Source organism: Neovison vison, chromosome 3 (genome assembly GCF_020171115.1).
Source record: "Neovison vison isolate M4711 chromosome 3, ASM_NN_V1, whole genome shotgun sequence".
NCBI lineage: Eukaryota > Metazoa > Chordata > Mammalia > Carnivora > Mustelidae > Neogale > Neogale vison.
In genome coordinates, this window is record NC_058093.1 from 173,589,859 (window position 1) to 173,609,286 (window position 19,428).

General features: G+C 43.9%; 1 protein-coding gene across 1 annotated transcript in view; it reads right to left on the minus strand.

Moving 5' to 3' along the window:
* The window catches only part of COLEC12 (collectin subfamily member 12), a 189,934-nt gene that overhangs the window by 160,387 nt on the left and 10,119 nt on the right, over positions 1-19,428 (minus strand). Inside the window, exon 2 of the mRNA XM_044243316.1 lies at positions 12,158-12,208. Within this exon, the coding sequence (XP_044099251.1) occupies positions 12,158-12,208 (51 nt within the window). The remainder of the gene's footprint in view (positions 1-12,157; positions 12,209-19,428) is intronic.

Below are 19,428 nucleotides of genomic sequence, written 5' to 3' on the forward strand. Positions count from 1 at the left end.
TACACGAAATAACCCTCAGAATGCCACTGTAACATAGGTAGTATTGTCATCCCTCTTGCATAAAAAAGCAAATGAAGGCTTAGTGGTGTCAATTTATGAGTTTAAGGTCACTCGAACTCCCCGAAATCCTTACTGGACAGTCTTCACTGTTTATAGGAGGTACCTTTTGGTCTACCAAAATGTGCAAAAGTGCAACCAAGAGTGAAGGCTTCCAAACCAAATTATTTAGTTCCACACTTTCAGAATTGTATTTTAAATGAACATAGCTGCTGTTAATAAGCAGACTGGATTCACATGGCAGCAGTTTGGAAACAGCTGTTATCAATGGTGTGTACACCATACGGAGATGGAAATTACCTTCCAACCTTCTTTCACAGGCTTCTATCAAATGGATTCGTACACCTCATCCTGAACCTTTCCTGTGGGGCAAAGGAAGGGGACTCTGCATATGCCTTCTTCACTTGCACAGACTGACAGGGATGCGCATCATGGAGAGTTCCCAAACTTCTCCGGAAACCACTGAAGTTTTGCCAATACCAAACTTACAACAACAGTGGAGGGAGAAAGAAGAGGCGGCTCACATTCCATCTGGCATGTGGTGCCCTCTATTGTGCCTTTTGAAATCCTGCTGGTGGGTGGGGAAACAATTTGTAGGCTTGGCTGATATTTCTCTTTTATGCAAATGTGCCAAAGCTGGAAAACTCTGCTTCTCATTAAATTTGAAATTCCCGAAGGCAAAGCCTATGTCTCCCCTCTTTATTGTGCACGATGCTCAGCACGTTATGGATAGTTAATAAATGTCACATCATTTTCATATTGCATTGACTTAGAATGACATTTTCCCATGAACACTGCTTGCTTTAATTTCTCAGCAAATCTCATAAAGTGCATATATTTTGTAAGAAAAGAGTACTGTGTGAGGCCCCTCTTCCTTGCCTGAATCTCTTCCCCGAACTCTCATTAACGCTTCAGTCACCTTTTCTCTGGGCCAAGGGACAACCTCCCTCCTCCCCCTGAACCCTGTTTCCCAACTGTTTTACTCTTTTTTCACTCCCACTTGCAGGATTTATGCACAGATCTCTGACACCCAGTTCATATCATTTCCATCACAAAATGGCCAAAATGGCACCTCTCCAGTCTATCTTTACTTCATGAGTCTTTGGAGGGACCCTTTGAGGAGATTTATGAATGAGGCCATTACCAGGATGGAGATTTCTAAAAGCAGTTTTTGTTTTCATGAGGATTATGATACTTCTTATTTTCTGAGAAACTGAAAAAAAATGAATTATAAACATTGATGATGATTAATAGTCAGGAAAAGGACCTTGTTTTATTCATCTTTGTACCACAATTCACAGCACATGGAGGGCAGTCAGTGAATGTTCCTCAGAATGAGACGGATTCCCAACTCCCCTCAACGGTTTCAAAAACAATTCAACGGTAAGACTTCTGTGTAAAATGTGAGGTAGAGCCATCACTACATCTTTATGGTACTCCTCAAATGGTCCCAGTAAAGGACCAAATAGTGATCAGGAGGATATCCTCTTACAAGTACAAAATGAAGGAAAGTCCCAAGGGGAAGAGTATGCTTGTACCTCACTTACACTACTTCGAATGCCTGAGCTCAGGTTCAAGACTCAATCTAAAATGTCCACAATAATTTTACGTATGCATTTTCCTGCTTCACAGAACAAAAAGAATGTGACAGAAAGGTTATTTCAAATATCAGAGAACAGAGGCATCTTCAAGCATTTGGAGTAAAACTGGAGTCTAAATTTCTGCCAGAACTTTTGCCGACTTCTAGCTCCATACTCCTGTTTTTCCTGACAAGTTTCTAGTCCTTTATCTTCATCAGAAAGAAACTGATCTGTGTATGGAAATATTTATACTCCCCCCAAAAAAAAAGAAAAGAAAAAAACCTATCCTAGAATATGAAAAGAGAAGCTTGTTTCAATCAGGGGCAAATGTCAACTTTCAAAAACTTATAAAAAGGATGAAAATGAAAAACATCGGAAGAAGCACAAAGTGTTTATAGTTATGACTCAGAACAGGACACCAATTTCACAATGTTTCCTGTGGCAAGAGTTGTATCCACTGAAAATATGAGAGTTGTAGTCTTCAGAGTCCAGCACCTTGTAGCTCCGTTTATTACAAAATTATAATTCACTTAAAAGTAAACTTGTACTGTTATGCTGAAAAGAAATTTTTTTAAAAAGTGTTTAATTTCTACCAAAAAAAAAAAGTAAACTTGTAATTACTTTGTGAGTAAACTGAATTTTTTCCTGTGTTATATACAACATGATAATTTTGTAAGTGGAACAGAGTATAAGTAATAACGGAGCAGATTATAAGGAAATCACATTATTATTTAATAATAACCATTGTCTAAATTAACATTAAATTATAGATGTAACCATATAGTATATTTACTATGTGATATTAGATATTACAGATATTAAGTTACACATAACAATAGTGATCAGAGTACTTACTTCCTCACTGTTCATTCTACTCCAAATGATTAGATAAGCCAACCAGAGCCAGCCCATTCCTTTGTCCATAACGGATTTAGGAAAAGACTGTGACTCAACGTTGGCCAATGACTTGTGACAGAGAGTCTACCAAAGGCCTGGCATAGTTTCCTTGCTTCCGAAAAGGCACTGGAACAAAGACTCCTTCACCCACTGGAAATGCTGCAGCCGCCTTGTGACCGTTCCTGTCACTTTCTACAATACATACTCTTAAGTGGTTCTCTGTAGGTGTGAGGCAGTGATCTGCCTCACTAACTCATTCAGTTCTCACAACTCCCCTACAGATAGATACTTGAACTACCCCTATCTTTTTTTTTTTTTTTAACTACCCCTATCTTTTGATGAGGAAGATGAGGCACTGAGAGGTCAAACCACCCCCCCCCAATGCTATCTCTCCACTAAGTGACAAAGCTGGAAATAAAACCCAGAGGACATTCTCTCAGCCATGAGGATGCTATGGCACCCCCTCCATGAAAATTGCTCTCAGCCACCACCCCCCCTTCGCAGTGTGTGTTACTTTCCTTAAAACACATTCTTTGCTTGGTGGCTGCCAAGTCTTTCATTATTTTTAAAAATACCTGCAAGAAAATTGATTCCTTTGATATTCCCTAAATAGAGTTATGGCACTGGTAAGCCGGAGTGAGGGCAGTGAGGTTTTGAGGGAGGGAGGACAGAAGGTGGGATCGGAGAGCACCAAGCCTATCAGGCCTCATGAAAAGAGAGCTGAGGCAATGGGAGGCTGGTTCCTGGGGAAGGGAAGGGGGAGGGGCATGGGCAGGAAGAGAAGGAAAAAGAAGGGAAGGGAAGAGAAGGTAAGGGAAAGGAGAGGAGAGGAGAGGAGAGGAGAAGAGGAAGAGGAGGGGAGGGAAGGGGAGGGAAAAGGAAGGGAGGGGAGGGGAGGGGAGTGAAGTGAAGCCAAGTGAGAGTTGTCTACAGTTAAACGGCCACCACAGTTCAGTGCAGACCTGCTATATTACTTAACACATTTTAGAATTCCTATGCCCTGCAAGGAAGGTTTTCTTGCTATTCCCATTTCATAGCTAAGCAAAGTGAGGCTTAGAGAGTTTGGAGATTTGCTGGTAAGGGGCAAAGCCAGCACATAAACCAGACTGTCCGAAGCTAAAGCCCCGCCAGTGCCCTGAAGAGCAAGGGGCACCGGCAGAAAACGTGCGGGAGGACAAGAGCCACCCTAGTTCACAACCGTGCTGAGGGCCGTGTCTTCCCTCAAAACCCATGACTCTCAGACATCATTCCCTTTCCCAGGCCACCAAATGAACAACCCAAGCCTTTCAAGGAAAGTTTTAGAGTTCGTCTGTTTTAAGTTACTAGGAGTTGCTACCAAAAGGAATCACTCTTTCCCACCCTACCCCTAACAACCAAGCACTGGAAACAGCCTAATGCCTTCATGCTGTCTGAACAGAAAAATGGCTGAGTAGATCTTTTTTTTTTCCCTTAGTTTTTCTAAAAATAAAAACAAACCACATTCAGCTTCAACCCAATTGTAGGAAAAACAAATTATTCTCCCTCCCCACACTCTTACCAGGATTCAGAACAGAATACAAACCAGGAAAGGGTGGGGAGGAATTCGACTTAAAATGGTTGGAAAATACCAGGCTCAAGCATTCAATCTATACATACCGTGAGTTATGAAACATAAACCCATGTATAAACAGCTGCGGCTTGAAGCCACATACACCTATGATCATTTGTTTTCCCACCAAAATCTTGAGATGCCCTGAGAATGGACGCCTCTGTGTCAGCCATGGACGGAGTAGAAAGATCAGTGGGCGCTGGAGTCAGCTGAACTCAAATGTTGGCCAGACCACTCCACCGTGGGCTTCAACCCTCCTCACTTGCAAACTGCAGGTAATTTCCACCTGGAAGAACTTCTGAGAAATTAAATGAACTAACTGAGGGGGAAACTTCCTAGCACGCAGTAGATATCCGAGAAATGACTCTTAAGGGTTTCTTATGGGAAAATGGTTTTTAAAAGATCAGAATCTCATGGGACCACCGTGTGGAACAAATTTTTTTTTTTTTTTTTTTTAAACACTGCTGAGCAAAAAACACTAGGTGGGGAGGACCTGGCCTAACCAGTGAGTTCTTGATGAGAGCAGAAGTGAAAACCTGGAAAAACACTGCGGGCAAGAGAGGTCATGAATTTTATCTCTAATGATAAAAATTAGGAAATCTTCTTAGTTATTTAAAAGGAAGTGACAGCTACCAAATTCCCTTTCTTGGGTCTAGGGAACCCTACCTGCCTGACTGGAAGCAGAGGGTAGGGGGGCTGTGGGAGTTCTATAAATCCCCTCCACAATGATTCTTTTGTTTCTTTTTTAAAGATTTTATTTATTTATTTATTTATTTATTTATTTATCTGAGAGAGAGAGAGCGTATGCACACACATGCAGGGGGAGCAGCAGGCAGAGGGAGAAGCAGACTCCCTGCAGACTCCCACTGAGCAGAGAGCCTGATGTGGGGCTCAATTCCAGGTCTCTGGGATAAGGACCTGAGCTGAAGGCCGACACTTAACTGAGTCGCCCACGTGCCCCCAGCTTCAAGGTGATTCTGACTGAGAATCTCTTTTTTGTCTACTTCTCCACAAGCCATCTGACACCAAGTTCTTCTAAAATAAAAAATATCAACTTCATTAGGGCTTACAAAGCCACATAAATAAAACCCTGCCAGAAAGTGATGCAAATGGCTTGAACATTTCCAAGAAATCCCACAGAGATACTCAGACTCCTGTTTCCTGCCCTAACTTGTCTCTCTGCCCAGGGTCCGTTCTTTGCCTGTTCCTAAACCATTTCCATTCACAGATGCTTGAAAAAGGTGCTTCTGAAAGGCCAGCCCCATGCTGAGCTTATTTAATCTCTCCCCCTAGGAAATGATGGAAATTCCTGGCATTCCTTTCAGGGAAAGGGGGTGAGCTCTGCTGGTGTCAGTCTTGAAAGGTCCTGGTGATAGGGAGGTAGGGGAGGGAGATGACTTCAAAGCAGGGCCTTCTTCAAACCCAAACATGAAGCTTCTAGAAGAGCCCTGGGAGAGAAGAGACAGGCAGCCTGGTCCCTAAGCCCAAACAATGAGAAGCTGAGGCATCCAAGTGTTCATCTTGGGCAGCTCCTCAAAGACAGTTTGGTATCCTCTCAGTGAACTCCTCCACTCCTCCGCACCAAAAGCAGAAACCCACCATGCACCTCAGACAGAACTGGTCTTCCTGACTGTTTGAGCATCTAGATGTGCTTTTTCAGAAGTCCGTGTGGACTTTCACACTTTTAGACATTAAGCTCCTCTAAAACTCTTGGCAGGAAATAGCTCGGTGGTTTAACGGCAGTTGCCAAGGTTTTTTCATCGATATCATTAGAGGATGGGTCTGGAGGATGGCAGAGGTAAGAAGTAGGCTAGGGGTCATTCTAGAGCAGGGCTGGCCTCTGTACAGACTTCAGAGGCTGCTTCCACATGTCCAGCACTGTCCAGATAGTCTTGCTAATTTGAAATTATCATTCAAGGGAAAACGGGAAAAGAAAAAGCACAGCATGTTTGAAACAATGGGTATAGGGAGGCCTGTGAAGTCGCAGGTGAACAGAACAATTTAAGGGCACACACTGGCGAACACACTTAGAAAAAGGCATCTGATACCCCTTTTGGAACTGTAACCCCTAAATAATTTTTCAGTAGTTCTCTCAGAATTTTCCCACTTTTTTACACAAGACTTGAGTTCTCCTTAAAAAAGAGAATGCTTCAACTTTTTGCTACTGTTCCACAGTTGGCAATTTTTCAGATCCTTTTCTCTCGTCACTATTAATACTCCCGGCTACTGAGCCCCAAGGAAGTGTCACAGTTTTGTCAAATCCAAACAATGGACGTTTCCAGCTGCTCCCCAGTTGGTCACTTGCAACCCTTAAATCTACCCATGGTTTTCACAGGTAGAGACATGGATTTCTTGCTCCTCTACCATTCCAGCTTTGGACATCCTATTATTATACCAGATCAGATTCCAAAGATAACTCAAGACAACCCAACACAACCAAGGAAACAAAGTAGGTCTAGGTGCTCTTTTGCCCCAGCACAGAAAGGAGGAAAAGCAGGCTCTAGAGGGAGGGCCCAAAACATCCAGCATGGTGCTTACTATTAGACACCCACACCACCCACCAGGAAGCTAGAGCACAGAGCTTCTGTCGCTAGGTCTTCTCGCCTCTCATAGTATTTAGCAGTACAGCAAGAGGTATGACAGAACAAGAATTCATGAGGCTATTGGAAATCAGAAGGTTCCAGGGGTCTACTAAATCCTAGGCTCTACGTTCAAGCAGCAGGACTAGAAGCCCCAAGAAGGAACTTATTAGAATAATGGTCAACACTTATGGGATGTTCCTAGTGTGCAAGGCACTGTGCTAATGAACTCAGCATCCCATTTAATTCCACAGCTTCATGGAGCTGGCCTATTATGACCCAAACTTTACAAATGAGGAAGCAGATTTCACAATAATGCACCTGAGGTCACAGAGTTGGGGAGTCTGGGAACTGAGATCCAAAGCCATACACCTAGTTCTAGTGCCCATACACCTAACCACTGCCCCCCACTGCCTCCAGGAAAGATAAAAAGCAGCCAACAAACAGGAAAGATAACACCTGGCCTGCTGGCCTCATGGAGTTGTTGCGAAAGAAAAATATGTTTGTCCTTTGGAAAGATAAATGTGATATACAAATGTGAGCTGGGTTTGCTATGATCATTTCTACACATGTTCTGGGGCTCATTCCGCTTCCCACACTTCTCCCCTTCTCCTATGGAGTTCTGATGCACTTATCCCTTGGAAAGGAAATGACATCCTTTGTTGCTTCTACTCTGTATCATCTTAATGAAGAAAAATTTAAGAACTTGAATGCATTCGTGTTAATCATATGACTAATCAGAAGGTTTTAGAAGACATTCTTGGATCAACTCACCATAAATTCCAAACTTTATAAATTTATATTTACCCCTTATAATATGAATTAATTCTCCTTCCTTTTCTGCTCACTATAATAACAAAGATACCAGAGCCATATGTGACACTTGCAAAGAAAAGAGTAACTGAGAAATATGTGGAAAAATATCACTGTACTATCTATTGTATTCTATCTATATAAGGTACAAATTAATATACAGTGCCTTGTGTTCCAGAGAATGAACTCTGCAAATCGTAACTATAGTTACATCCCAAATTAATTAGCTCTGCATACGGAGACTGAGAAACGCTGGCCCTGAGAGCCTGACTAAAGCTTGAAGATGCTTCCTTCATTAACCTTTCAGAGCTTCCCCTCAGTGAAGTTTCTGTCAGAGAAGCAAATAAGTGGCAAACCCATCAGATTTAAGTCTGTCTCCCCCCGCAGACACATATCTGAAATTCTGGGAAAGGGGCTTACAAGCATGACATATAAACAGACTGAAGAAAAACGGTCATTTTTACATTACTATATATATATTATATATATATATATAAACAGTATATATTTATATATACTTATATACTAACAGTTTATATATAGATAGTCATTATATTATTATATAATTATTATATATTATAGAAATAGTCATAATTATAATGAAAAAATTCATCATTGTGACTGAAATGCAGTGGTAATTTCCCAAATAAAAAGGGATGACTGTCCTAAAATAATACCATGCCACACCTGATTCCAGGTTAAGATCACCCATTCTGCTCTTTACTGTAATTTTGTACCAAATTTGCAAAAGCACAGTATTATTACACAAACAGTCCCAACTTCATGTAGCAAATGCTTCTGAATAACAATTTACAACAAACTGTGGGTTTTGGAAAGGAGAGGTGCGGGGGATGGGTGAGCCTGGTGGTGGGTATTAAGGAGGGCATGGATTGCATGGAGCACTGGATATGGTGCGTAAACAATGAATCTTGGAACACTGAAAAATTTTAAAAAAAAAAACAAACAAAACAAAAAAACAAATACCTTTGGAAACAAGCCACCAAGTAACAATTTGCTAGAACAGTGAGCAGCCCCTTTGCCCTGTGAATAATGAACCCCTGGTTCACCAGTAGTCTAATTTCAGTTATGCAGATCATAAACAAGACATACCTAAAATTAGACAATAACTAAACCCTGTATGTTACCCTAGTCTACTTCACCAAAAGTAAAAGTTGATATTACCACATTGAAAAGTAAGTCCTACCTTTGCATCTCTTCAGGAATGAGGTTTCAGACCTGACACGCTTTGATATTTGGCAGTGGTTGTAGCAAAATGACCAGAGAGTGACAAAAGCCCCTCATCTCAGAAGCGGGATAACAGCACCTTTGTTTCTATAGCGTGGTACTTTTCAAAGCACTGGTCCGCCTGGTATCTCTCTCAGTCTCACTACAGGCCTGTGAGGTAGACTTACATCCCGTCAGGGGTCACCTGCCCACAGCACAGATGCAGCATCTGAGGCCTACAGCGTGTAAGCAACAGGTTTCAAGTCATGAGAGTAAGTAGGGGCTGGTCCTACAGGGCTGTGGGGTCTCTGGATAACTCCCACCTACATCACCTTTCCTCGACTCTGTCTTCCTGTAATGGTTAAAGTTGAACCATATCTGGAGGAATGACTTCCTGGGTTCTGCAGCATTCAGTGACCAGCTTAGACTACTTCTTACGACTGAAAACTCATTTACCTTCAATAAAATCAGAACCAGAGTCCTGGGGCTTGCAAAAATGATGAGGCTCCATGGTGGGGCCGTAGTCCACTTTAGGGTTCTAGAACTGCAGGGATCCTTCTAGGATATGGGAGTTGAGAAATCACCTCAGCCCCATTGTGGGACCCTTCCCCAAGACTACGCTTGCCTGAGGGGTAGAAAACCCAGCGTCCAGCTGAGCAAGGACTGAATCTATCTGGGCCTCACCTTACTTATCTATAAAATGAAAGGCTGCTTTAAATAATCTCAAAGGCTCTTCCATCTCCAAACTTCTACTCTACCCCTAGGCTGGATAGCCATCACTTTGACTAAAGACTCACCCCAAGAACTCTCAATGCTGGGACACCTCTCTCATAACCCTTTCCAAGATGCCCCACATTAATTTCACCCTCATCATCCACCCGCACCACCTGCTCTCTCTCTCTCCCTGCCTCTCTGCTCACGGTCTCCAGGACTGGTAAGTTGTTCTCGTGTGTCTTCTAAGTCATCGGTTTAGGATTTCCACACATAATTAAATAAATTAATAATAATTAAATCTTCCAGCAACTATTATTTGTGTGTATTTTTTCACCAAATCCCCACCCATGTAGCTAGTCACGGGGTCATGAAATTTTAAATAAAATTATTCTCAAGGTCACTCTTTTTTTTTTTTAAAAGATTTTATTAATTCATTTGAGAGACAAAGACAGAGCACACAAGGCATGGGGAGAGGGAAAGGGAGAGGGAGACTTCCCAGCAGGTTGGGAGCCCAACGTGGGGCTTGATCCCAGGACCTGGAGATCATGACCGGAGCTGAAGGCAGATGCCCAACCGCCTGAGCCACCCAGCCATCCTGTCACGTTTTGGTTTTGAAGATTTTACTTATTTATTTGACAGACAGAGATCACAAGTAGGCAGAGAGGCAGGCAGAGAGAGGAGGAAGCAGGCTCCCTGCTGAGCAGAGGCCGGATGTGGGGCTCCATTCCAGGACCCTGGGATCACGACCCGAGCCGAAGGCAGAGGCTTTAACCCACTGAGCCACCCAGGCGCCCCCAGGTCACTCTTCTTAAAGAAACTTTCTCTCATGGTTCTTCACATTTCAACTAATGTCCAAATAAATATCTGCAATCTACTGATTTCCAAAATAGGCATGTCAATATTGATTTTGCCTTCTTTGGCAAGTTTGATTTCCCTCTTTATTTCCACCTTTTTTTTCTTTTAACATTTATTTATTTGCTAGAGAGAGAGCATGAGAGCACAAAGCAGGGAGAGCAGCGGGCAGGGGGAGAAGCAGGCTCCCCGCTGAGCAAGGAGCCTCATGCAGGACTTGATCCCAGGACTCTGGGATCATGACCTGAGTCCAAGGCAGACGCTTAACGGACTGAGCCACCCAGGCACCCCTATTTCTACCTCTGCATTTTGGTTTGTTCTGTCTTTCTTTCCTTTTTTAATTCCTGGGTTCATCTTGGCTCCTGCTATCATGTTGAGTGAGCCCACACTAGCAGGGCAACACAGGGCACCAGTCCTGAAACAGGTAACGTGCAGATAAAGGACAGTGGCGAGAAAGTGCTGAGCATCTCTGCCAGCACATGAATGGAGGAGCTGTCGGCTTGATGCCACTGCATTCCCACTGCAAAGTCCTACTTCTGCACAGAAAGAGACGCAGAAGTGTGTATCCAGAAGGAAGAATGCTAAAGCAATGAGGGAGCCAAGCAGCTGGGGACTATTAACTTAAATCAAAGTCCAGCCAGGAGTTGTTTTTTTTTGTTTTGTTTTAAACAACAGGAAGTAGATTCATTCTCTTTTACATTCTCTCTCTCTCTCTCTCTCTCTCTCACACACACACACACACACACACACTCACTCATTCTTTTCTCCTCCATCCTTCTTCTTCCGCTTGCCAAGGCACAGGAACAAGCCGGATGGAACAAGCCCAGTTCCCTCGAGCTGTCTCTGGAACCTGCCGTGTTCACTGGCAGCCCAAACCCGGAGTGCAGAGCATGAGACGCGCGCGGTGGGAGAGAGACTCGCACGGTGTGCAGCAGCCTCCGAGACGGAGGACCGTGTTTCAGTTCCCTCCGGCCGCCGTAATAGATTTCCACAAACGTGGTGGCCTAAAACAACACAAAGCTCTCCTCTCACAGTTTGAGGGGCCAGAAGTCTGAAATCGACTCCAGTCAGCTGAAATCAAGATGTTGGCAGGGCTGTGCTCCCCGCCGAGGCTCTGATCAGAAAATCCATTTCCTTGCCTTTTTTGGCTTCTAGTGACCACCTGTAGTCCTTGGCCTGTGGCCCCTTCCCCACCGTCAGAGCACATCACTCCAGTCTGCTCCCACCTGCCCTCCACCTTCTCCTCTCAGTCATTTAACATCCCTCTCCCTCCCTCTTATGAGCACACTCCCATGGAGCTCAGAGCCCCACCAGGTAGCCCAAGACAATCTCTCCAGCTCAAGGTCTTCAATTTAATCCCATCAGCAAAGCACCTTTTGCCATCGAAGGTAACATGCAAATTCCAGAGATCCGGACATACATCTCTCTGGGGGCCACTTTCCAGGCTACCACAGGGCACCTCTGTCTGCCTGGTTTCCTGGAGAAAGCCTTCCTCTCACTCATCCGCTAAGTTATGGACATGAGACGAGAAAAGAGGGCAAAAATGTTTTCCAAATATCAAAACAGAGACATGTTGTGTATTTTTGCTTCTGTCCCGTCACAGAGTTTTCTTGCCCATTGTTCAGCATATTAAACCATCCGGTTTGTATTCAGAGAACCCCATGAGCATCCCGCTGCTTTCCACGCCTGGGCACAGCTGTTCCATGACCATCAGGGTTATGAGAAATCATCCTCTGTTACACAGAGACTCCATTTCCAACCAAAACTGGACCTCAGAACTACACATATCCACGTGCCTGTTACCACATCCCAGATCAGGCATGGAGAAGGAAAAGAGCTTTGCTAGAACTCACCAAACCTCTTGTAACCGAAGGACTGCACCTCCTCCTCTTCTGCAAAGTCGTCTGTGGGAGAAGACAAGACACAGGGTTAACCCTGGAAAGGCCGAGAAGCACGCGGTGGGGCTTCGATCTCCATCCTCTCTACCTTCCCCTCACCTCACACTTGTCCTTCTGCTACTAGAGCATGCCACGCTTTCTGAGAAAGACCACAGGGTCCCCACACTGGCTGTTCCCTCTGGCTGGAATGTTCTTCCTCCTGTTTTGAGGAGACTCCTTCTAATTCAGGTCTCGGCTGAAGTGTGACATCTCTGGGATGCCTTTCTGGACCACAACCTGGCCATCCCTGTCATACCACCCTGTTTTAATATTCTCTGATACCATCCTTGAGTGTGTATGTTTGTGTGTGTGTGTGGTGTTATCATGCATTCTGTGAGCACACACCTTTTTTATTTTGTTTCATGAACAAATCCCCCATGCCTGCCACAAAGCAGGGGTGAAATAAACTTTGCTGAATGATGACTGGATAGCCAGCTGTCCAGAGGGTTACATTATCGTCACAGAACTGAGTGAGCCTAAAGCCCTCCCTCTCAGATGCCAGGCTTCAGGGTCACGTCTAAATGTGGCATCTCAGGAGCCCAGCATGGCTTCTGCAGTGACAACGGAATCTTTCCCCACTTCCTTGCCACTGGATAACTGGGACCTACAGGTGGTTTCCCAGTAAATACATTTCAAAACACAACTTTGTTCTGGGAATTCCTAAATGAAGGCCCCTCTGGAAACAAAAGTAATAGGTCAGCAAAGCTTTCTACCAAAAGGTCGGAATCCACCACCACCACCCCAACCCCCACCAAGACAAAGGCAATGTGATTCCTTATCACAATGATAAGGAACCCATTTTACAGTTCTGCCAAGGGTGGGTCTGGTGATTTCTCAGGCAACTTCTGACAACAAGTAAAGGTGTCAAGGCGAGGACTTTCCAGCGAACCCAAATCAACTTCTCTTGAGCCGGTCACCATGACCGCCAGCACTCAGCTCTCCCCCTGCAAACGGTTCAGTTCAAAAGCACTTATTTGGACCAGAGACCACCAAGCAGAGGGCCTTCAGAAATGAGTGAAACCCGATCCCTTCCCTCAAGAAGCTGACAGGCTTTCAAGGGGGGAAAATAAAGCCTCTGTGATCCTCTTTTTCAGAACCCAAATGGGATGCAGGACGTGGGTCTATCTGAACCTTCAATTGTCGTGAGAAAACCCAAGACGTAGGACATCGACAACACGGTGCAGTGGGCCTTGGGGCACTACTGTGTAATGAGGTGCTCTGAAAACCCAAGGGAGAGAGCAACTGCTTCCAGCAGAGACAGGAGACGTGTGATAGCTCTGTATTTTATCATCGTTTCCTTACTCGGAGAACAGGGAAGAGATCTTGCTGGGAATCTAAAAGGCCACGTCTTCATAATTAAAGCAGTCTCCTTATGTCAAAGATTAATGCTTTAGTTCTTTCTACATGTTAGAACACGCTTACCACCCAGAGAACAACACCTTTCTCAGTCACTCAGTGACTGGTTATTTCTACAAATACATGTTAAGCTCCTCTGGGCCAGCTTTACTGAGTAATCCCATCATATTAATGACTGAGTAGCTTGGTCTAGTCTCAATTAATGAGAAACCCTTATCTGCTGCTTCTGCTTAGAAATCCATGCATTTATTATTCACTCATTCAATAAACAACATGCTTGGATCCTAGTGGAGTGGATGAGACAGGAGCACAGGGAATGGTACCACCCAGACATCAGCCTCCCCTGCCAGCTCCAGGCTCCCCTCCATCCTGCCCCATCTGTAGAAGGATCTACTCACACACAGATGTTGTGAACCAAGGAGGCATCACTGAGGATGTCACAGTGGAAACAAAAGAGTGATTTATGCTGTACCCCTCACAGCAAATAGCTTAAAATTTCCCATTAGACATTTCTGTTCTCCCCCAGCCAAAGCTTCTTTTCAGCAGGCCTACCATTAGTTTGTTTGTTTGTTTTCTTTTTCCTCTCTGATCTTTTTCCCATGCAGCATTTAGTCTGACTGACTCCTGTCTCCTTCCTGAAATTTCCCTGGGAACTTCAAATGTCTCATATTTTTGTTATTAAAGCAATTCAGCTCTGTCTCCAAATTAACATACTCAAACTCATTCAGGGGTTCAAGAAAACAAAGGCCTTCCAGGTGACCCCTAATAAGACTCAAGGATCTCCTGGTTCTTGTCTTAAGCCTCATCCCAAAAGGGATCAGGAATTCTTACAGCAGCTACGAAAAGAATACAAAGTTTTGTCTCAGCCAACTCTACAACTAGAAAATCATGAGCTCTGAGGGGTATACGTCAAGTACCACAGACCACATCTCCCTTGGATGATCAGGGGAAGTTCTCAAAGAGAAGCATCTTAAGTGAGTCTTCTTAATGTTTTCCCTTTGGAGGGACAGAGAGAATTTGGGAAACACGGCATACTATACCCCTTTCTTGGCAATTCATCGTGGTTTTTGAACTATTAGAGATCTGAGAAGTGCTAATAAAAGAGGAAAAAACTTGTTTAATTTTGTTTCACTCCAAGTTTTCAACAGCTGACCTTAGAATCCTTTTCTCATATCCTTAAAGCCTGGGTGAAGTCGGTCAGGTAATACTTACCCACAGTTCATTAGGGCCCCCAGGGCCCACGGCCACGTTTTCCCAGCTGTGCAGCCAACAAACAGACCATTCATGCTGGTGACGGAGCCAGAGAAAGAGAAAGAGGCCAGAGCCGATGGCTCTGTGGCTGTGTGGGCAACCCACATCAGGCTACACAAGCCCCAGGAGAGAAGATGAGAGGTCAAGTGTTCCTAACTATGGAACATTTTAGAGGGCAGAACACTACAATGGGGCCCACAGTGGCAGACAGATGGTTTGAGGATGACAAATAAGGCTGACATGGTGTGCAGTGTTTTATTCTGTTCTCAAAACCTTTCCTCACACCCTAGCGGCCCAAACTAAGTGCATCCCAGACTGTCTTTACAGGATGGAGGGCCTGTGGATGTGAAAATCTCAGTGAGTTAAGTGAAGACGTTCAGTCGGTTTGAGGACTGAGTATGTGATACCCTACAGTTAGAATTTACCTCTTCTTCCCATACACTCTCTTTGCATCCATCTGACAGTACTTTCCTTCATCTGCCCCATATTCCAGTTCTGGTTTTCATGCCACCAGACAGAAAACAGGAAACTTGCCATGTTGTACCCTCAGCAGCTAGTATATTTGTAGTATGTTACAGATGCCCAGTAGTTGTTGAGAATTAAGTAGATTAGAGTTATACTTGTGTCTATCTCTACTACCAGCTAATGAATTCCTGAAGGAAAGAGCTTAAATCTTTCTCTTTTTGAATATCCACCATGTTTGTGGAAAATAAGAGAACTAATAATTAGTTAATACCTCCTATATATCAGGTACTTCCCCTTCACGATGCTTCTGTTTTACAGATGAGAAAACTGAGCCTCGAGGCAGGTATATAACTTGACTCCAGGTCTCACAACTTATGAGTAGACAGACCAAGACTAAGACCCAGATCTGGGGAGCCCTTGAGTTCCACACCGTGATAGTCACTGACCTCACAGACCCAAGAAACCGACCCCTGTGCTAGCAGCAGCAAAGCTAAGATGCAATGCTTTCCACCACAGAATCCTGAAAAGGCTAAGGAATCTGGAGCACAGGTCACTCTTGAAGGAGAATCAAGGCAAGGCTAAAATAGGAGGATGGGATGAACATATATGAAAGAAGCAGCTGACTATAACCAGAAAGATAATAGATGTTGGCAAGGATGTGCAGAAATCAGAAACCTCCTACGCTATGGTGACAATGCGAAATGGTGCGGTCACTTTGGAACACGGTCCGACTGTTCTTCAAAAGGTGAAGCAAAGAGACACTGTATGCTGCAGCCATTCTGCTCTAGGCATACACCCAAGAGACACGACAACCCAAGAGACACGACAATGTCTACACAAAACCTTGCACACAAACGTCCATAGCGGTTATTAGTCGTAACAGAGAAAAGTGGAAACAACCTGAATGTCCACGAAACGATGAAGGGATAAATTAGCATAGAGACATACAATGGAGTATGACTGAGCTATAAAAAGGAAGGAAACATTGACACACACCACAACGTGGATGACCTTGAAAACATCATGCAAAGTGGAAGAAGCCAGTCATGACAGACTGCATAGTGTACAACTCCATTTCTATGAAATGAAATGTCTACATGAGACAAATTCATGGAGTTGGAAAGCAGCTCAAAGGCTGCCCAGGGCTGGAGGTTTTAGGGTGAAAATGGGGAGTGAATGCTAATGGGTATGGGATTTCTTCTGGAATGACAGAAATATTCTAAAATTTATTGTAATGATGGTTTCAAAGCCTGTGAATATACCAAACTCAAACAAAGCAAAACAACCCCACTGACTTACACATTTTAAACAGTTTGTGTGGTATGCAGGGGGAAAAAAAAAAAAAGGCAGCTGGACTTCCCAAGTCCCCCTGCCAAGCTAGGTAACTGGCCCTCCCTGACTACAGTAGAAGGTCTAAGGTTTATTATTCAGAGAAGTTAAAAACAAAAGGTCACTTGTCTAGAGGACACCAGGAACAGCTGAGATGAGGGGACTGTTGTGGAATTGGGGGAAAGGTGAAAGTTTACACACTGAATGTCCAGACACGCGGTCCTCCTCTCCCACTCAGTCAGCCAGTGTGGACCCTTCAGGCCAAAGATGGGAAGGTTCTTCCTGGGAAATCTGACCAGTGAAGAGGAAAACAAACGAATGTTTCTGATTCTGGGAGGTCCCTGGTGGAACAGCCCAGCCAGTTCAGCTTAGAGTGACAGTCATAGTTCACAAATCCCACCAAAACAGAGAGGTTCTAATTAACCCTTATAATAACCTGCTCCCACAGATGAGAAGACACCACACATCTGGCACAGCCTCTAACATGAAAAGACAAAGATGAAAATAAAGAAATAAGATAAAGAAATCTGGAGGAAATACAGGTGACATGATAAAATTTTCAAGAAAAATATTCTACCATTAATATCCTTAGAGAGGTGAGAGAAGATAACGTATCCATAAAATTCGAACAGGATGCTATAACAAAGAAAGAACCACAGAGAAAAAGAAAAAGCTCTGGGAAATTAAAAGTATGATCACAAAAATAAAAACCTAATAGAAGAGCTGGGAAATAGGGTTGACATATTCTGAGAGTAGGAAGAAAAAAGCAAGTAAATGGAAAAGATCAAAGACGGGGCACCTGGGTGGCTCAATGGATTAAAGCCTCTGCCTTCAGCTCAGGTCATGATCCCAGGGTCATGCTTCCTCCTCTCTCTGCCTGCTTCTCTGCCTACTTGTGATCTCTGTCTGTCAAATGAATAAATAAAATCTTTAAAAAAAAAAAAAAGAGCAAAGACCAAAAAAATTTTTTTAGAGAATCCCTTCAGTGGGTCCAATATTCAAATAACAGGTGTTTTGGGTAAGAACATTTCTTTGATGGTAGAGAACCATCAGAGGAAGAACGTAACAGCAATTTTTAGTACTGAAGGATAGGAGTTTTTGGAGAGAAAGGGCCTATTACTTCCCAGCACGAAGGAAAGAGATCTGTTCCAAAGCACATCACTACAACATTTCAGAACACCAAGGACAAAAAGAAAATCCTAAAAGCTTCCAGAGAGGGGAAAAGGGGGGAAAAAAAAAAAAGAGTTACCTAAAGGAAAAAGAAAAAAAGTGACCTCACTTCTCAACAACAAAACTAAAAGCGCCTGGGTGGCTCAGTGGGTTAAGCCGCTGCCTTTGGCTCGGGTCATGATCTCAGGGTCCTGGGATCGAGTCCCGCATCGGGCTCTCTGCTCAGCGGGGAGCCTGCTTCTCCCTCTCTCTCTGCCGGCTTCTCTGCCTACTTGTGATCTCTCTCTGTCAAATAAATAAATAAAATCTTTAAAAAAAAAAAAACTAAAAGAAAACAGATCAATGCCCTCAAAATTCTAAGGCTAAATTATTTCCTACATAGAAATCTCTCAAATGAGTAAATAGGTAATATAAAGATTTCTTCAAACCCACAGATCCCTCTAAAACTTACCTCTCATGCATACTTTCCTCAAGACATTATTAGAGAATGCATTCCACTAAAATAAGGAACAAACCCAGAAAGACGTGTGTGTGTGTGTGTGTGTGTCCCCGTATACATGCACACTATACACCCTAACCTAACCCTAACCCCGAGGAAGTCAGAAGGCTCCAAGGAAGATTTCTTCAAAAAGATGGAAATGAGAGAACATCTACTACAGGTGAACACCTGCGTAGAGATCCGGGAAACTGGAAGAGATTCGGGATGGATGATGACGTGTATATACCTAGGAAGCTAAGCAAACAAAATAACTCTAGAAGAAGAGAAGTTATGCAAGAAAGAAATAGGAGTCAGCAGTGAACACTAAATATTGCTTTAATCAAGACAGTGATGTGACTATATTGAGATGATGGAGGGCGACAGAAGGCTTCCATGAGGGTGTTGGGTGGAGATGAAGAGTGAAAGGACTAAATCCTTATCAGATATAAAGGGAAGTCAATATATAATGCCTAAACTCAAAATAATGGTAGTAATAAGGAGGAGGAGGAGAAAGAGTGCCATAAGCATGGGACTTAAAGAAAAGGCTCTGTAGCAGAAGGTCTGCATAAAGGACTACCAGTAATTCTTTTCATCCCTCCACGTGCAAGTCCACTTGCACTCTCTTGAATCTGGGAGGGCCCTACAATTTGCTTTGGCTGATGGAATTTGCCAGAAGTGGCAATGGGTGACCTCAGGAACCAGGTCTGAGATGCCCTTCCGTTTCTGTTTTCACCCTCCTGGAAGGCAGCTACTGTGGGCAAAGTCCGACTACCACGCTGGACTGGGGGCTCCCCCAGAAGAGAAGATCTCTGGAGGACGAGAGACGATGACTGGAAGGAAGCCGTTCCAGCCACCCCGCTGATGCCCAGCCGTGGGGGTGAGGCCGGCCAGCCTGGCCAACCCCTCAGGAAGCAGAGGCCAGCCTGAATTGTAGAATCTTGAACAAATAAACAACAGTTGTTTTAAGCTGCAGGGTTTGGGGAAGGTTTGTTAGGCATTAGTAGATAACCGCAAGAAAAGTAAATGCCAAAAGAAAATGCTAAAAATGTTCTGAAGAGGCTGCCTCTCGGGACTGGAAAATGATGAAATGAAGGTGGGCCGGGCCGGCAACTGCCATTTTTCATAACAAATCTCATTC